The sequence below is a fragment of the Gavialis gangeticus genome, unplaced genomic scaffold, assembly GCF_001723915.1.
Source record: "Gavialis gangeticus isolate Ggan-Ray unplaced genomic scaffold, GavGan_comp1, whole genome shotgun sequence".
NCBI lineage: Eukaryota > Metazoa > Chordata > Crocodylia > Gavialidae > Gavialis > Gavialis gangeticus.
Window position 1 is genome coordinate 1,765,531 of NW_017729016.1, and position 17,369 is coordinate 1,782,899.

The window sequence follows — 17,369 nt, forward strand, 5'->3', positions numbered from 1 at the left end:
GGCACACGACCCCGGCTCCAGGCTGTCCTGCTTTCTCTCCTCTGGACGCTAACCCAAGCCAGTCCAGGTGGGCAAAGCAATCCAGCTCCAGGTTTTTTACTCTGCCGCTCCTGTAGGACCTGTAAGTGACATTGATAGCTCACACCTTTCACCTGGGACCGGGGCCTGGTAAAACCCGGCCTGGAGCGTTTTCAAGGCCTCCCCGGGAAGTGGACTCTGGGTACCAGGGCTGCGTTGGGATGCCAGGGGACCCGTTTACGCCCTTGGACCCCGGAGAGTGCAGACGGCGGCGGCTCCGCTCCCAGACGATGCAAGTAACACACCCGTGGCAAACACAGACTATGTTCCCGAGCTGACGTTAGCTGCGCAGGGCGGGCTGGGGGGTGGGGGGCGGGGGGCACCGTGTACAAGGGTTCCTGACGATGTTGTCTTACTCTGGAACAGCTGGACTCTGCGAGCGTTCCAGTCCTCCATATCTCACTGATCTGATCTGAGATGTTGCCTTCAGCAAACCTCATGGTGTCCGTCTGTATATGTGTGCGCGACATGAGACGAAGAAATGGCCTGCTGCTCCAAGCACGTGGCGCGTTTCCATTTCATTTTGATTTGAGGTTTTCTTTTGCATTGGCAGCCCACCTCCCCGGCTGCCCCTCTGCTCCCCATGGCAGGGCTGGCACGGGAGGTGCGTGCCTCGGCGGGAGGAGGAGGTGGCATGCTCTCCCCACGACCTTGCCCTCGCAGCTTTGCCTGCCCCACGGCCACCGGCGAGTGCCACTGCTGCCGCTGGGCTGCTTCATCCCGTAGGGCGTGTTGAGCTGCAGGCTGGGGAAGAGGGGCGTCCTGGCTCGTACGGTTGGTGTTTCCCACCCCTCTCCTGCTTGCTTTTGCCCCTGGGCTTTCTCCGTCCTGTGGCCCTCACTTCCATTCCCTGTATTGAGGAACAGTCACGCTGCTCTGTTGAAGGTGCCGTCATGTCCGCGCTGGTCTCGCTTGATAGAGGGCTTAGATCAGCTCATCCTCCCCTTGGTATCTTATGCTGCTCCCCTGCGGCTTGGCCCGACAGGGCTCTAGTCCTCGCAGCCTCTCATGCTGGTGCTGTCTGCCCTTTTTTTTGTGCTGCTGCTCGTGCTGCAGAACAGCGCAGCGCTAGTAACCAGGGACCAAGCAGGAACCTCAGAGAGGCTGGTGGCTGGTTTAGGAGGAGGAGATCCTGACTTGAGCAGCTAGCTCCACCTCTCCGGGCAGCGATGAGCTGATGTTGCCCACCCAGCAGGGACGCCTTGGGTTGCATGTGGTTGGGAGACCACCCGAGTGCCCTCCACATGCTGCAGGAAGAGGCATGGCGACAGCGAGCAAGATCTGAGCTCAGCCCCTGCATCGGATCAAAGGGGCCATCTCTCAGATGTGACATCAAACAGACTCCCTGCCCAGGGCGCTGCCTGCTAGAGCAGCAGCTCCCATCCACAGATCAGCCGTTGCCGTCACCCAGCTGCATTTCAGCAGCGGGCAAAGCGACAGGGGACGAATGGTGCTCTCCCTGAAGGCGGCACAGAGATGCCAGCCGCTGAGCAGAGTAGACAGCGCAGCCTGGGGCATCCCTTGTGTGAGCCAGCCCAGCAGCAGCCCCTGCCAGCAGGGATGCAGGTGCGAAGGGCGAGGAGGTGACTCTTCTGGGACTGGGCTGGGCGCTTCCAGCCAGCCCATATCGCTCCCTTCCAACACCCGCATCCTAGCTCCCCCCTCACCGTTTCCCAACTCCTTCCCTCCCCGCCCCATCCGCATCACCCTCCTGGATCATGCACGGACATCCCACGCCGGTTCCCCGCTGTTGCTGGCTGCAGGGGCATTTGCACATCCCCATAACCCGTCTCCCCACCCATTTTGCTTCCTCCCTGATTTGCTCCACAGTGTCACAGCCCATTGCTTGTGACATGAGATGCCCTCAATTGCTCCGTGATGTCAGTCCATCGTTTGTGACATCAGGAGAAGGATGCTGGCTGTGGGGGGGATCGTGACTGGTTTGTGCTGAATAAGGAGGAGCCCTGCCAGGCTCCCCGAGCAGGAGCTTTCTATAACCAGGTCCTTGGTGCTCGGCCGTGAAAACGCTCCCCGGAGCCAGCCGCACACCGAACAGGGCCGGGGCTCACCGAGGTGGCTGTTGAATGGATCTGAGGGTGCTGGGAGGCCTTCGTGCAGCACAGCGCCGACCTAATGCATACGCTGGAAAGACCGACTCCATCTGGGGAGGAATATATATATATAAAAAACATGTATAGCATATATATGTGCTTTATAGATAAGGCTATATGATGTATATAGGTTTCCAACCGCATTTGGGTTGCAATACATGGTTGGAAGTGAGCCGTGACCCCCCTCCTCCCGCAAAGCCATCGCCTCGCCGCCCCCTCCCCAAGCAGCCAAGGCAGGAGCCCTATTTGTCACCAGTCCACACCCCCGAGCCCAGCGCCATGCCGGGCCAAGCCAATTGCCAGTCGTGACCTGTTTGGTTGTGGTGCTTTTGCGCTTGTCACTGCTGCCGTGCGTTGCTTGCCATTTCATCCAGACCTTGCCCTCAAGGTTTGCTGGCCAAGAAATGTCTGTCGTTTCAGCAGCTGGCCTTGGCCCCCAGAAACTGAACCGAATCTCTGCGGCCTTGGCATCGCTGCCTGAAATCCTGGCTATTTTTAGTGGCATCTTGTACATATGACTGTAAAATGGTAAACTGTGTGTATTATATATTGCCTCATTATATAGTGTATATATATGTATACATATACATATATATAATATATATGAAGACTGTAAATGTTAAGACTAGTGTTCTTATTAGTATATTGCTTCACACTGAAGATTGTGTGTAACAAGCTGTTTCTAAAAGATGTTTATTTTCCTTAAGAGTAAAAAACAGGTCATTGCATTCAAAAAAAAAAAAAAACCCGTCAATAAAGATACAACGATTGTTTTGGAAGTACGTGGCTGCCTCCGCTTCGCCTGTGTTTCTCCAGCCCCGGGCCCCGGGAAGGACGACCGTGAAGGACGCCGCGGTGGCTCGGGCCCTTGCCGTCCGGTCGCCCAGCGAGGGGTCTCTCCCCTACCCCGCTCCCTCGTCTGCCCTGGCCATCAGATGGTGCCGCACGCGATGGCCGGGGTTGGCGGGGAGCATCTGGCCCCTGTCCCGCTTCCCGTCCACACAGCCACCGCTCAGCGCCGCTCTCGTGGGCAGGGTCTCCTTCACCCGCCCTGCATAGGAGTGGGGGTCTGGGGTAGGGGCCAGCTTTTCCCACACTTCGGGATGGGGCCCATGGAGCCCTGACCCTGACCGCCATCTCACTGTAATGTCCGTCTCCGGTGGTGGTCATCGCGGCCCAGACCGGGCGTCTCAACACTGCGAGGGGGTGGCCATCCTTCCCGCGTGGCTAGGCAGAGAGGGGGACAAGGCCTGGCGGACATAACGGACGGGTCAGACTGCCAGTCCAGCAGGCCACAGCTCCCGCTGCATGGCGGCTAGGGTGGCCATCGTAGAGGACTGCCCGGTCGTCCTCACTTGATACAAAACCAGACGCCTTGTTGCCCTCTTGAAGAGAAAAATAGAGGACATCAAGGCATCAGGTTTCGTATTGATAGAGGACGGAGTAGCAGAAAACCGGCCTGTCCTCTACGATGGCTGCGGATGCCCAAAGGGAAGGGGTCCCGTCCCTTTGTGAAGCCAGCAAAGCCGTCGGCTTCCGCCACAACTGCAGCCGCGAGTTGCACGCTTTGATTACGCCGGGTGACAAGGAGCTTCCTCATGTTAGCTGTAACCTTGCTACCTACTGGTTTCCTTCTGTGACCCCCTCGTTCTCCTACGGTGTGAGAAGAGTCAGTAAGAAATCCCTGTTTTTCGCTTTACCGCTTAGCTTTCTGTAAACCCGTCTCCTGTCCCCCGCCCTCGAGCGTCTCTTCTAAACCGTCTCGGCCGCCCTCCGTGCCACGAGTCCTCCTCGGTGCCCTTCTCTGGTTCTCCTACGTCTTCTTGGAGCTGTGGGGACCACACCTGGGCACAGGCTTCAAGGCACGGACGCACCACGGAGTTATAAATGGCACAACGATACTTTCCGTTTACACATCCCGAACGTTTGATCTGCTTTCTTGATGGCCGTGGAGCACCGGGCTGATGCTTGCAGCCAACTGCCTCCAGAGGCACCCGGCTCTTGCTGCTGTGGGGTAGCAGCTCACGTAGGGCCTGTTGTCATGGCTCCGCAGGTTGCTCCCAGGACCAGCCCCAGGCCTTCAGGAGGGGTGCTCACAACCTGGCAACCCCTGCTTGCCTCGATCCCACCAGCTCTGGCCCTGCCGACAGCGGGCACAGCTTCTGCTTGTTGCAGAAGGGCAAAGGGGAGCAGCGCCCTGGGCTCAGGTGGAAGGATGAGAGCCCTCGGCCAAGGTCTAGGGACACTGGTGTCCCCACAGCACCTCATATTGTGCCTAAGCAAAGGGGGGAAGCAGGGTCAGAAGGGAGATAAAGGGCATGGGGATGGGTGTAGGGAACAGGAGAGGTCTGGAGCGCTACAGGCACCATCCGCTCCTCTGTCTCCCACTCCCGTCAACCTGGGAGCCCAACCCTGCCTGTCCCTTCCCGGCCTCGTGGGGCCTCGGGTATCCAGCTCTTCTCCGCATTTCTCCCAGCTTCAGGGGCCACAGCTTGCCCGCCCCCTCATTCAGCACACGCAGGGCTATAAATAATCAGCTTTAATCATCTGTACAAAACTCTCAAACTATGAAAATACCATTTAAAAAGGAAATGCAGGCAGTGAGCAGGGCAAGGAGAGAAATCACGCTTGGGGGAGGCGGTGGCTATGTACAGCACGGCCCCGGGGGCTGCCGGCCACGTCTCCCACCCAAACAGGGCCAATTCCCTGCACCCCCAGCCCCCTCCATCACTACCAGTCTAAGTGCCATAGCAACAGCAGCCCTCTGCAAACACAAACATGGCCCAGGATCCCAGCCAGAGTAGGAAGGGATTGTGGCTGGCACAGGGAGGAAGAGGGGACAAATCTGGGGCCAGGGACTGCTGCCCTGAGCCAGTCGTACCTACCCCGCCTCATTCCCTGAGCCCCTTAGGGCTGATACCTGGCCCAACTCCATGCTCAGAGGGGAACAGGTGCCAGCAGGAAGGACCAGACCCCTTCCCCCAGGAGTCTCTAGGGCTATGGGAGCGGAGGTACGAGTGGCTGGCGCCCTGCTGGGATTGGCATCCCAGGAGAACTGCGCAGTCCCGGGAGATGGCCCCGCCAGGACACATTTTTTGGTATCATCTTGCCCCCTCTGCCACAGAGACCCTGGAAAAGCCACTAGTCTCCTGCACCCACACAGGGAGATGCTACGTACATGTGCCAAGCAGGCGCTGGGTGACTAAGGCCCTGCCTCACAGGGCTGCTTTCCTGCTGAAATACTGGGGTGTACCCCACCAAGGGCAAAGCTGGGAGCCAGCGTGGGGAAATGTCTCTGGCAGCAGCGGCGACCTGCAGAGAGAGGCTGCAGCATGGTCCTGCAACCAGGCCCAGGGGCAGAGGGGAAGGGCTGGAAGGATCCACTGCTTGCAATATTGAGAAGGTGCCACTAGAGGTCTCCACTGCCCCGTGCCCACCGGACAGGGCCCACAGCAGGGGGGCTTGGAGGTGGGGGCTGGCATCACCACTGGAGGGGCAGTGGGGTATCAGCGACCCCCAGGCACTGCTGGTCTGTCTCCCAGCACCAGGCATAGGCATCGGAGCCCAGCTAGGGGCGCCCACATGTCCCAAAGCCACATAAATGCTGAAGCATTATCGCCCCATTCCTGCTGACACCTGAGGGGAGGTGGGAGATCACCTTTAGAGGCAGGGGCAGGCTGTGCCCCCATTTGTGGGGGCAAGAGCCAGTCCTCAGCCACCAGAGACCCCTACCAGTACCCACCTTTCCTGGGTGCCGCCTGGGTCCCTTTGGCTGGTCATAACACTAGTTCTGTAACACCATCCTACCAGGCCTCCTGCCCCACCCCACAGACAGGTACCCCTGAGGTAGGGAAGGGTCTACACCCATGTGGAGGCTGAGGCATGCACACAGGTGCCTGAGAATCAGGAATACAACCCAGGAGTCCTGGCTCCCAGCCCCCTTGCTCCAGCCCCTCCCACTAGTCATAATGAATGTCTCAGGCAATTAACCAAGGACACACTGGCCCCAGTGCAGCTGAAGCCTCTGCACCCCTCCCCGTGGTCCATGGCATGTGGGGTGCCCCATGGGGGTGGTGCTATCCAGTGGTGACTGTGGTGCCGCTGCCCAGTTTGATGATCATCTGCTGACAGTCGTGGAGCGTCCGTTTGTCTCCCAGCTTCTCCAGCGTATGGGCAGCCTCTGCCAGCATGCCCACACGCTGCCCGGGGGCCGACAGGAAGCTCGGTGGGAGGTAGCAGCAGGCCAGGAGCAGGGCTTCAGCATGCTCACGCGGCGTGGGATGGCTTTCTGGCTCGCCAGCTGCAAAAGTGGAACACAGGGCCCTTCCTGGGCTGAGCACAGACAGGCTCCGATGTGAACAGGGCCCCCTTGATAGGCATCCAGGGGTCAGGGCCTGTGGGGGGCACCAGCCCTCACAGTGCTGGGCACCAACACAGATCTGGGTATTCCCAGGCCCTTTACCCATGTTCACCATGCAGAGCAGGCTGCACTGAGAACCTGCGGGCACCCCTGCTAATCTCCCTACATCCCCATGCAGCCCCCTCACTCCTGGTTGCCTGCAGCTGCCTTAGCAGTAGCTTTACCCGTCACACCCTGGGAACAGAACTAATCCCTGCCTACGGGGCCAGAAACATGTGGCCTTGTGCCAGGGAGGAGGCTGCAGGGCTCAGCCCAGCCGCTGCCCGAGCAGCAAGCACTGGCATCTCTCCCAGTCTGTGCCTTGACTAGCTGGGGCTGCTCTGTGTCATGGAGGTGCTGGGTCTTGGCCCCAGGTGCCAGGCTGCCCACTCACCTCCTTTGCTGCTTTGTGTCCCCCTCCTACGCAGGCTGCGGTCCAGCAGCTGATGGGTCCTGGTAGGGCTGGCTCTGGCCATCAGCCTGGCGGTGGCTTCATGGAGGAACACCTGAGGGCAGCCCACAGAAGGAATCAGTGCCTGGGCACCCGCCACAGAATCATAAAGGGGGGCTGGAAGGGACCTCCAGAGGTCACACCTAATGCAACCCCTGCCTGAGGCAGAATCAGCCCTCCCCAAACAATCCCAGGCAAATCCGTCGTCAAAGTTCTTAGCAAGACCACAGAGTCAACCCAAGACATAACACCCAAACCTACCAATGGGTAAAGCAGGGCAACCATGGCAGCCAACATCCTGCTGCTGCAAAAGTTAATATATGCTCAAGAGTTCCCAGGAAGAGGCCGCAGCTCCGCTACAGATGAAGGCAAAAATCCCCCCTGCCCACACAGTCTGACTAGGAGATAAACCTCCTTCCTGACCCCAAATTTGTCATCAGTCTCACTCTGAGCGGAAGGGGCAAGACCCTCTAGCCAGGAACCCCTGGGTTCAAGTGCCAGCATTGGCACAGCCCAGGCAAAATCCCAGGCTTTGGCTGCTGCCAACAACTAATGCTTCTTCTGAGGAAGGCAAAAAAAAAAAAATCACAAATCCTGACACGCAGCAGTAGGATGGGAAAAAATATGTCCTTTCTGGCCCCATGTGACAACCGGTGAAGCCCAGAAGCCTGGGAAGGACCCACAGTGGGACAGCTGGTCCCAGCACAGCTCCAGGCCACCTGGAAAGCAGACTCTCCCTCACAGAGGGGAGAGAGTCAGGCAGTCAAAGAGCTAAGCCCGCCCCACGCCGCCCCGGGCTCACCCTGCGCATGGCCGGTCGGAAGGTGTGGGCCAGGCGCCGCAGGCTGCTGAGGTCCTGCTGGAAGCCCCGCAGCTCCAGGGCCGAGGCCTGGTAGACGCAGCTCAGCTGCTGGCTCATGTTCATCTGCTGCTGCCACAGGTTGGTGCGGGTCACCAGAAGCAAGTCACACAGGAGGAGCTGGACCGCCTGGGGCAGAGAGGGCACGGTGAGGTGGGCAGACGTCCGCAGACAGATGGACAGGCAGGGCACAGGGAGCTTCGTGAGCAGGAGAAAGGGCCATGCCCTGGTGAGCTGCCAGCTGTGGGGCACGTGGCTCCACGGAGACAGGGCTTTGGCCCCACCGTTGCAAACAGAACCCAGCTGGTCCCTCAGGGATGCCCCCTGGCCAGGGCGGGGGAATTAGGGTTCAGATGGGGATGCAACCCTGGGCCCTGCCTGAGCTGCAAGACTGGGCCAGGCTGGCGCATGGTGCTGGGAGGAGCCTCCTCTGGGCTGCACTGCAGAGGCATTGCACACCTCTGTGACACATGCAATGCAACTACAATGCACCACAGCTGAGGCCACTGCACTGCGCTGCCCCGTCCTCGTGCCCTGCATGTAGCTTCCTGGGGCTGTCCAGACACAGGACTTTGGATACATGCTGGCTTTGGATTCCCTACAAGGCTGTGCACTCTGGCCCGAGGTGGCTGCTGCCCAGGGGCAGGGACAACGCAGCATGCGCTACATGGCTTGTGCAATTACTGCTAAGAATATGCCTGATAGGCCTGGCCTGGCCTTGCTGACCACTCCTTGCCATCCCACCCACCCTGCTGTGCCATGCCAGGCAGCAACCAGGGACTCACCTTGTCCAAGGTGCCCTTGGTGGGCGAGCTGAGGTCCAGGCTGTCACGCAGGTAGCCGCTGGCCTTCTCGCACTGGCTCAGGCTGGCCTGGCTGCCGTCCTGCTTGCCTAGCAGGGCACGCACAGCCTTGAAGGCGTGCAGGGCTGCCCTGGGCAGGGGTTTCCTGCACACAGGGAACGGGAGGAGATGATCAGGTCATGGCACCCATGCGCTGGGGCTTCCCCCAGTGGAGGGCACCTGTTCTGCCTGGCACAGCTGCCCAGGCCCCAAGCTGCTGAGCTCACTGGCCCTGGCCCCTAGCTTCTGGTGACGTGTGATAAGGGAAGTAAAGCATGTCACTATGGCTCTCCCCCCACCCATACCCACAGTAGGTTTTCCTGGCAGAGCCAGTGCTGCCCCAGGGAGGCACTATCTGCCCTCCCACTGGCAACCCCCAGCCAACACTCACTCAGAGCCCTGCAGAGCTCGGGGCATGGTCTCCACCAAAGGGTACAGCCGTTCTGCCGCCTCGTCATCCCCCTGCAGCCAGTGAATCGCCACAGTGATGATGGATGCCCACCACTTGGCAACGGGGTCGGTGCCTGCAGGCAGGGACACAGTATAGATGGCATCCCCTAACAACTGCTGCTAGGGAACTGCTGCAACCCACCCCCCACAGGACCCCCGTGCCCCACACGGCTCCCCCCACTGCAGACAGCCAAGATGCTAGCTCTGCCTTGCACAGCAGGATCCAGCGATCCCCCAACCCCACACAGCCTCACCCCAATGACTGGAAACCAAGATAACACCTCTGCCCCCAAACACCACCACCCATGGACCCCAGGCCCCCTGACACCCAGCTGCTGTTGCTGCTCCCAACCAGGCCCTGTAACTCGTGCCAGGCTCCGGATTGAACCCCACGGCTCTCCCAGTGTTGTGACCCTGACCCCAGCCCCACGTCTCAGTGGTGGTCTTACCTGTGCCGGCAGCCATGTCAGAGCCGATGGAGAGGGTGCGGCTGGGTGTGCCAGCCCCGTCTGAGCAGCCATTGAGCAGCTGGAGGTACTCGAGGGCGTCGGAGAACTGCCTGGGGCCAGCAAGGAGAGGAGCTGTTAGCGGCAGCAGACGGGCACAGAACACAGGAGCACACCCCCCAGAGACACCTACCCAGCTCCCTCCCTGCAAGTTGGGGGTGCTCCAGGGGGCAAAGCCAGGGGTGGTGGCCTGGCAGGACAATACCAGGGGTCTGCAGGGAGGGGCAGGGGTGGAGGCCTCGCTTAGCACTTACCCCTCTCCTTGGGTGGCAGATGGGCTTGGCTCCGGCATTGCCACACAGCACAGCGCCTTCTCCAGCAAGTGTTCACGGAACAGTTGGGTGACCTGGGCCAGGGGGTCCACTGGGCCGGGGAAGCAGAGAGGCCCTATCAGATGAGCTGGCAGCCTAAGGGCAACCCCACGTCCCTCTCCTCTGAGCACTGCACCTCCCTGCAAGACCATCCTGCCGAGAGCGGGGAGTGGACGGTGCTCGAGGCTCTGCACCTATTGCAGGCCCTGGGCCCCCAACAAGGACCCTCCATGCCCCAGAGCCTTCGTTACAATGGCACGGTGGGCCATAGTTGCAGTAGTGACCCAGGAGCAGCAGGTGCCCAGCTGGTACCTGGGAAGCTCAGTGCCTCAAGCTGGGTCCTGTGAGAGAGGCCCGTGTTTGCAAAGACAAAGGCCCCAGCTCCTACATGCCAGGGCAGAGGTGCAGGGGGAGCCCAGGCCTGGCATGGCAGAGACATCTGTGGGGCTGGAACAGTGCAGGGAAGCAGGGGGTTGGGGGCCTCTGCTGAAAGGCACTGGCAAGGGGGTAGAGACCCCAGAGCCTGGGCAGACGGGCACTGGCAGACGGGAGTGAAAGGGGACACGGACACAGCTCTGGCAATCATGGCAAGGAGCAGCCAAGCATCAGGGGATCTCCTGGGTTATATGCAGCATGGGGCTGTAGGGCGGAGGTACCTGGGTTGCTGGTGGAGCTGTAGATGCTGTCCCTCGGCGTGCTCTTCACCGACCAGTCCCCATCGACAAAGAAGCGGTGGCCCAGGGGGTGGCAGAGCCACTGCATGGCGGGAGGTACAGTGCCGCTGTGCGAGAGGGACACCTGCCGGGCACTGCACAGGAAGGGGCGCTGCAGGGGGGACAGACACAGGTCAGCCCTGTCGGGAGGGAAGGGGCCAAGCAGGGTCTCCCAAGAAATGGCACCCAGCAGCCAGATGCTGCTGTCTAGAAGGGAGAGAGGGGGAAAATGCCTGGCACGGGCTGACAGCCAGGTCTGCAGAGCCGAGCAGGGAGGGGGCTGCTCCAGAAAGACACGGGCACACAGTGCAATGGTGCCCCTTGCAGAGCCCTCCGGGACAGGACTGCAGGCACAAGTGGGTGTCTGCAGCGTGGCATGATGGCAGGGGCAGGGCACAGAGAAGCTGTGCGCCTCCTCCCTCCATGACTCACCGCCAGGAAGTGGAAGCACCGGTGGAGGCTGGTCTTGATCCGGAGTGCAGCTGCCACGTAAATCTCAGCCAGTGTGGCCACAGAGATGGTGTCACCAGCGCACTCAGCCAGGTTGACAGCGCTCAGTGCCATGTTGATGGCCAGGAGGTGGCCTCCTGCATGCTTCCCTGGAGAAGGCAGGCAAGGGGCCGTCAGCCCCAGGTTTGGGTCTGGGGGTTCCCAGGATCTCAGCCTCTTGGGCAGGCCTGGCCCAGCAGCATCAGGTCACTGGTAGGGAGCAGAGGCTCCCTGGCTCCCAGGGGCTACGATCAAGACTGAGGACGTTGGCCCAGCTGAGCACTGAGCCAGCCCTCCAGCCCAGCCCTCACACAGCACCCGACCCCACGCCAGCTCTGTCCACTCCCCGCCGATCCCCTGACCTGTCATGTGGAGCTGGTGCAGCTTGTGGTAGACGAGGGCAGCATCACGGGAGCTCTTGCGCACATCAGCCTTCAACTCGTGGTCACGCCGGAAGCCGCCAGCCCAGGCCGCCAGCCAGCGCCCCACCCAGAGGCGCTGCAGCACGTGGCGGATGAGGTTCCACATCAGGCTGCAGGACAGGTCCACCTTGGAGGTGGGCAGCGGGCGGCCCAGCGCCTTCAGCGCCGTCCACAGGTGCTGTGAGGCCTGAGCAAAGTCCCCCTGTCAAGGCAGACAGGCATGCAGGGAGTTAGCAAATGCTGGGGAATGCACAGGGGGCTTTGGGCAAATGGAGACAGGGTCCTGCTAGCTGGCAGGGAGGGATGGGGCTTTGCCAGGAGAAAGTGGGCCACCAGATGGGCATCTGGAAGGAGAAATCAGGCCTGGGCAGCTCACAGCAGCAGCATGGAGTTGCAGGGTGGAACTGGGAGCCCGGAGCCAGCCACCACATACCAGGACAGGGGTGGGCAGTGCTGCTCCTTACCCGGGCCAGGTCCAGGTCCGCCTGCCTGCGGTGCCGCCAGAAGAGGACGGAGGACTCCGAGTGGGGGCGGGTGACGGGCTCGCCGTAGATGAAGAGCCGGATGAAGGCAGCCAGCACTACCAGCACATTCAGCAGCCAAAAGATCGGGGAGGGCAGGAGCCACGGAAACCAGCCCGAGGCCTCCTCTGGGCACGAGGCAAAGAGAGGGAGCAAAGGGCTAGGTTAACAGTGCATCACTGCTACTGCCTGCCTGTGGGGCCCAGACACCAGTCCCAGCAAGTAACCCCCAAGCCATCCATGGGCACGCCCAGACAGTGCCATGGCCAACTCCCAGAGGTCTCTAGCTGTGGAGCAACCTGGATGCTGGCCCCAGAGCTTACCTACGGAGTCTGGCTGCCCCATGATGCTCCTGCCAGGGCCAGAGGGGCCTGAGCTCTCCAGGGTGGCTGGAGGTCCAACACCCCTCAGGAGGGAGGCCAGGGGGTTGAAGGAGAGGCAGAGGAAGACGAAGGCGCAGAGCGCCATGCGGGAGCGATCCAGCATGCCCAGGCTGCTGGGGGACAGCGGGGGCTGCTCTTGCTTCACCTGGAAGCCAAGCAGAGAGCGGGGTCAGCGCTGTGCAGGGCTGACAGGGACACCATGGGGAGCATGTTGCTGTGGACAAGAAGTGCATCCTCCAGGGGCATGGGGCAGGTGATGGCTGGACCTTCCCCAAGGGGAGCAGAGGACACCCCTTGGGGAAGAGGCAGTGAAGGGCTCCATAGGTGGTGGCTTTTTGTCTCAAACTGAAACGAAGCGTGGTCTCAGCACAACTCGACACCAGGACTCCTGAGTCCTTTTCTCAGCTGCTCGGGTAAGTCGTGTGCACCTTGGTTTCTCCCCACTGAATGCAGAGATGGGCCAAGGCCCCCCCCATGTTACCAGGAGAGGACAGCTGCAACAAGGGTCCCCACCCCCAGGACAAACACAGACAGTCTGGCCCGACGTCCCTGGAGCTGGGAGTCAGGATCTTCCCCTGCTGCATCTTGCATCTGGTGCAGGACCTGGCTGCGGGCAGCACAGTGCCTCAGGTTTGCCCCCCAAGTTAAGTGTCTGTCCCCACCCCAGCATCCTCCAGTCCAGGGTCCACCCCCTGCTACCCACCCCACCCTGTGGGACCTTGCTGTCATCGAAGAGCGGGCTCTCGGGCTCCGAGTCGCTGCTGCTGTTGCTGCTGCCACCACTCAGCGAGAGGGGACTGCTGTGGGAGGGGGAGCCCATATCCGAGGGCGGTGGCGTCAACATTATGTCCATCATCTCTGGCTTGATGCCCTCCATGGGGGTGTCCACGCTTCCCCCAGCACCACACGTGGCCACCAGGTCCTTCAGGGACTCTAGGGAACAGAAAGGAGCGAGGCAGGGTGGTATGTATTAGTTCCCCAGCACCGGCCAGGGGCAGAGCCAGCGCCAAAGGACAGTGCCCACCCTGGATTCTGGGCCAAGTTGGGGGCACTGGGCCCATCCTCACCCCAGGCAGCAGGGCCAGTGACCAGTCCAGGGGTCAAGGGGGAAAGTGGCTCTATGCCGACTAGTCTGCTAGGAGCAGCGCCTGCCTCAGACCGGCCCACATGCAGCACCCACGTGCCAACGCTGTTCTGGTCCCCACAGCACAGACCCAGCTGAGACTCAATTCACTGTGCTCATGGGCTCCAACCCACCCTGCCCATAGCCCCCCACTGCCCGTGTGTGTTTCCCATGCCCCCCGCCAGGGAGACGTCGCCCAGGGACTCACTGTTCTTCTGGGCAGCTAGCTTGAGCGACAGGTTCTCCTGCTTCAGCTTCTGGTTGGTCTGCCGCAGGAAGCGGATGTAGTCAATTGCTTTCTTCAAGATTGCTGACTTATTCAGCTGTGGCGGGGAGAAGGAGGCTGCTCAGCCCCTGCCACTCATGGCCAACGAAGCCTGGGCAGGTCTAGAGTGGGCCCCAGCACCCCATGGAGGGAGAGGAGCCAGGGATGGAGAGCACCACGTACCCCCCTTACCTCACCTGGCTGAACCCAGTCCCGAGACCCTGCTCCACCCCTACCTTGGCCTCGGTGCCCACCACCAGGTCCTTGAGCTCCACAATCTTGTCGTTGATGGAGGAGCGGTACCGCTTCTCGATGGCGTTGTGGGCCGTGCGCTTCTCCCCCCGGCTCTGTGCCAGGACCGGTTTCCCACTGGCCACCAGCCGGTTAATAGGCAGCTTGTCGGCATCCACCACCAGTGGCACCGTGGCCAGGATGGTGCCGTTGCTCACCAGGGTCTGCAGGGCAAGCAGGTATCTGCATCAGCAGCAGGCACGGGCCCTAGGACTGGTACCCCCAAGGCTCCCTGTCCTCTGCTGTGCGAGCCCCTCAGTCCCTGCTCCCTTCTGGGCCCTGCCTTCCCCTTGCCAATGTCCCTTCAGCCTGCTCCCAGTATCCCTGCCCTGGGCTCTACTTCCTGCAATCTCTGCTGATGCTCCCACCCAACACCAGCCTGCAGCCCCTTCCCAGTATCACTATCCAATACCGCTCTAAAGCAGACACCAAAGGGCGCCCTGGGCTGGCAGCAGCAGAGGACCCTAGCATTCCTGCTGGGAGAGGTCTGGCTGCGGGTCCAGCCCTTGACTGTGACCTGCCCGGCCCTGTTAACCCCAGCTCTGGGCTGAGTCTGTGCCACGGGGGCCGCAGCTCTGGTTTCACGCTGTACGCGAGGGCTGGGGCTCTGCAGATAACGCGCACGGTGCCGAGAGGCGAGGAGCCGGACTAGCAGCCAAGGCATCTGGGCTCTAATTCCCTGTTCTGCTGCCTACTTGCTCTGGAGGCGTAAGGGTAGGTTGGGATGGGAGCAGCGAGGGGAGGATCCCGCACAGGCTCCACCTACCGGCACCTGCAGTGGGGTGGACTGGACAGCCGTGGTGGTGGCCAGCGACGTGACGCCAGAGGTCTTTGCCCCAGAGACGTCCGTCTTCACAGCGGTCAGGAGCAGGGAGTCAGCCTTGATGAAATGGTGCTGTAGCAGGACCTGTGGGGATTGGGGGTCAGCAAGGCCTGGGGGAGGGGGGGCTGGCAGCACCAACTGTGCCTGCATCTCCCTGTCACCATTCCCCCACCCCTGGCCCCAACCCTAGCTCACCGGGACTTGCTGGATGTGGGAGGAGATGGCTGGGGTGGCGCTGGGGGTGGTTGTGGCCATCAGCGGCTGGGGAGAAAGGTTCTGCACCTGCGTCTGCAGGGCAACGGGCTGGAGCGGGGCAGGCGGGGGCTGCAGGCTCTGCCCGCTGCTGCCCGGCTGCACTGCTGAGGGCAGAGAAGAGAGGTTGGGCTGGACGGACCCCCTGGAAGGGGCTCCCCCACCCTGTGCTGCCCCAGCAAGGGTCAGGACTCTCCTGCTCCTTCCAAGCAGCCCAAATCCCACCCCCCCCCGGGTCACCTCTCTTTCCAGGCTCTGGGAAGCCATGCCAGTTGCCCATAACGGCCCCCCCAGGTACCATGCAAAGGGGCACCATTTTCCCCCAACCTCCCATACAGCAAGCTCCCTTAGGGCCTTGCTGAGCCCCTGCCTGCCTCATGATATTGTAGGTCCTACAAAACACTGGCTCCTTTCTTCCACCCTCCCCTCTGCCTCACCGGTGAAGCTGTGCTGGCTCTGGTAGCCCAACAGGGGCTGCTGGGGGAACTGCTGGGGCTGCTGAGGGGCCTGGACGAAGCTCTGGGCCATCATCACGCCCTGCTGTGCTGGGGGCTGGGGCTGGCTGGCAGGCGGCACGGCGGGCTCCTCCTTGACCCCCGGCGAGGGAGATGCCTGCAGGCTCGGCCTGGCCAGCAGCGGGGCCTGCGGCTGCGGCTGGAAGTTCTGCAGGGGCGGAGGCGCCTGGTACACGTTCCCGGGGGCTGCCGGCAGCTGTGCCTTGCTGGTGCCCAGGAAGTCATCGAGCAAGTTCGGTGTGGACGGGAGCCCCGTGGGTGTCCTGGCCTCTGGCACTGGGACGGCCGGCGCGCCAAAGGGGGAGTCAAACAGGCCAGGGAAGTCATGGTCCTGGGTGGTGATCAGCTGCAGCATGTCTGGAAAAGAGCCCAGATAGCACCGAGGAGGGATCCTGCACCCAGCCCAGCCTCGAGTGCCTCCTGCCCCCCACCCCCGCTGCAAGTGGGGAACCTACCCCAAGCATCCTGCATCCCTGGGCGTGGAGCAGAGAAATCCAAACACCCCAGCCTGCTGGGGGGATACCACGCTCCGCAGTACTGACCAGAGATGCAGGCCACAGAGCACTGTACATGGTAACACGCCCCCCCGCAAGAGGAGTGTGCTGCAGACAGTTGCCAGCTGCCCTGGGCTCGGCTGGGGCAAAGGCCCGATAACCCCCACCCCTCCAGCCAGGTGCTATAACTGCATCTGCCAAGCTCTGGGGGGAGCAGAGAGCAACCCCTCTGCTAGCCCTCAAGGGGAGAGGGGCATTGCCCATCACAGCAGCAAGGGGATGGCAGGGGCAGCCTGGGGGGCAACCTGCAGCCTGAACAGCCCTGACCGAGGCAGAGGGAAGGGCACGACCACGATCCTCTCCCCGCGGGGCATGCGGGGGGTTGCAACACAGCGAGGCTGGAGAATGTGCCCAGGGCCACAGAGTCGAGCTGGGACGTGGCCCCCATTTCACTCTCCCAAGGTGTCCCCCTGCAGAGCCCCGGGGAGCTGCCTCAGCCCTGCTCGCCCGGCACCCAGCAAGAGCCCAGGCGCACACCAGCCCGCTTTGCACTCCCGCTTCCACGCGCGGCCTTGCTTCCCCCGCGGCACGCAGCCGGGACACGGAGGGCAGGGGTCAGGATCGGGGCCAGCCACGCCAGCGCGTAGCTAAGCAGCGCCCTGCAGCGCACGCCTGGCCGGGAGGTGCCCAAAACCCTGGAGGTCCCGCGGCACGTCACAGTCCTGGCGCCCACCTGCCCTTGCTGCCCGGGCCAGTCCCCCAGCCCACGCCAGGCGGATGGAGGGGAGCCTTTCTGCACATGCCGCCACACAGGTGGAGGGCTCAGCCCAGGCACCTTGCTGCAAACTGGGGCAGGCCCGCAGCACCCACAGCCGGGCAGCTGGGGTAGGCACAGGAGCAGGGCAGGGCCCCCGCGGGCACCACTGCCAGGACGCCCCAGCAGGCTGCACTGCCCAGGGGGCAGCGTGCAACCCCCCTCGCCATTGCAGCCTGGCAGCAGGGCCGACCCCGCCGGGTACCTTCGAAGGTGCACTCCATCCCCGCAGCCGCGCCCGCGCCCGCACGGGGAGC

At 62.1% G+C, this 17,369-nt stretch overlaps 1 protein-coding gene across 5 annotated transcripts; it reads right to left on the reverse strand.

Annotated features, from left to right (window-relative positions):
- Window positions 1-4,713: 4,713 nt before the first annotated feature.
- On the reverse strand, window positions 4,714-17,363 carry SREBF1 (sterol regulatory element binding transcription factor 1). Of its 5 annotated transcripts, none has more exons than XM_019512665.1 (19): window positions 17,318-17,363; window positions 15,727-16,161; window positions 15,233-15,396; window positions 14,981-15,121; window positions 14,160-14,378; window positions 13,867-13,981; window positions 13,254-13,468; window positions 12,476-12,680; window positions 12,096-12,280; window positions 11,572-11,833; window positions 11,153-11,319; window positions 10,664-10,832; window positions 9,951-10,059; window positions 9,640-9,749; window positions 9,132-9,264; window positions 8,684-8,846; window positions 7,842-8,027; window positions 6,983-7,094; window positions 4,714-6,489 (listed from the first exon to the last, which is right to left on the reverse strand). In XM_019512665.1, the coding sequence occupies exons 1-19, from the start codon at window positions 17,334-17,336 to the stop codon at window positions 6,266-6,268; spliced, it is 3,333 nt and encodes a 1,110-aa protein (XP_019368210.1). In that variant the 5' UTR covers window positions 17,337-17,363; the 3' UTR covers window positions 4,714-6,265. The 5 variants fall into 5 exon arrangements, with proteins under 5 accessions (XP_019368210.1, XP_019368209.1, XP_019368206.1 ...); XM_019512664.1 differs by having other exon boundaries at window positions 13,239-13,468; XM_019512661.1 differs by having other exon boundaries at window positions 13,239-13,468; window positions 15,233-15,393; window positions 17,318-17,347.
- Between the last annotated feature and the right edge of the window lie 6 nt (window positions 17,364-17,369).

Bases quoted from the DNA above. Each gene is read 5' to 3' on its own strand.
- SREBF1 (XM_019512664.1), bottom strand. The intron at 12,681-13,238 runs GTGGGTAGCAGG...CTTGGCTTCCAG, and splicing joins GCAAGGTCCCACAGGGTGGG to GTGAAGCAAGAGCAGCCCCC. The intron at 7,095-7,841 runs GTGAGCCCGGGG...GGCTGCCCTCAG, and splicing joins TCCGACCGGCCATGCGCAGG to GTGTTCCTCCATGAAGCCAC.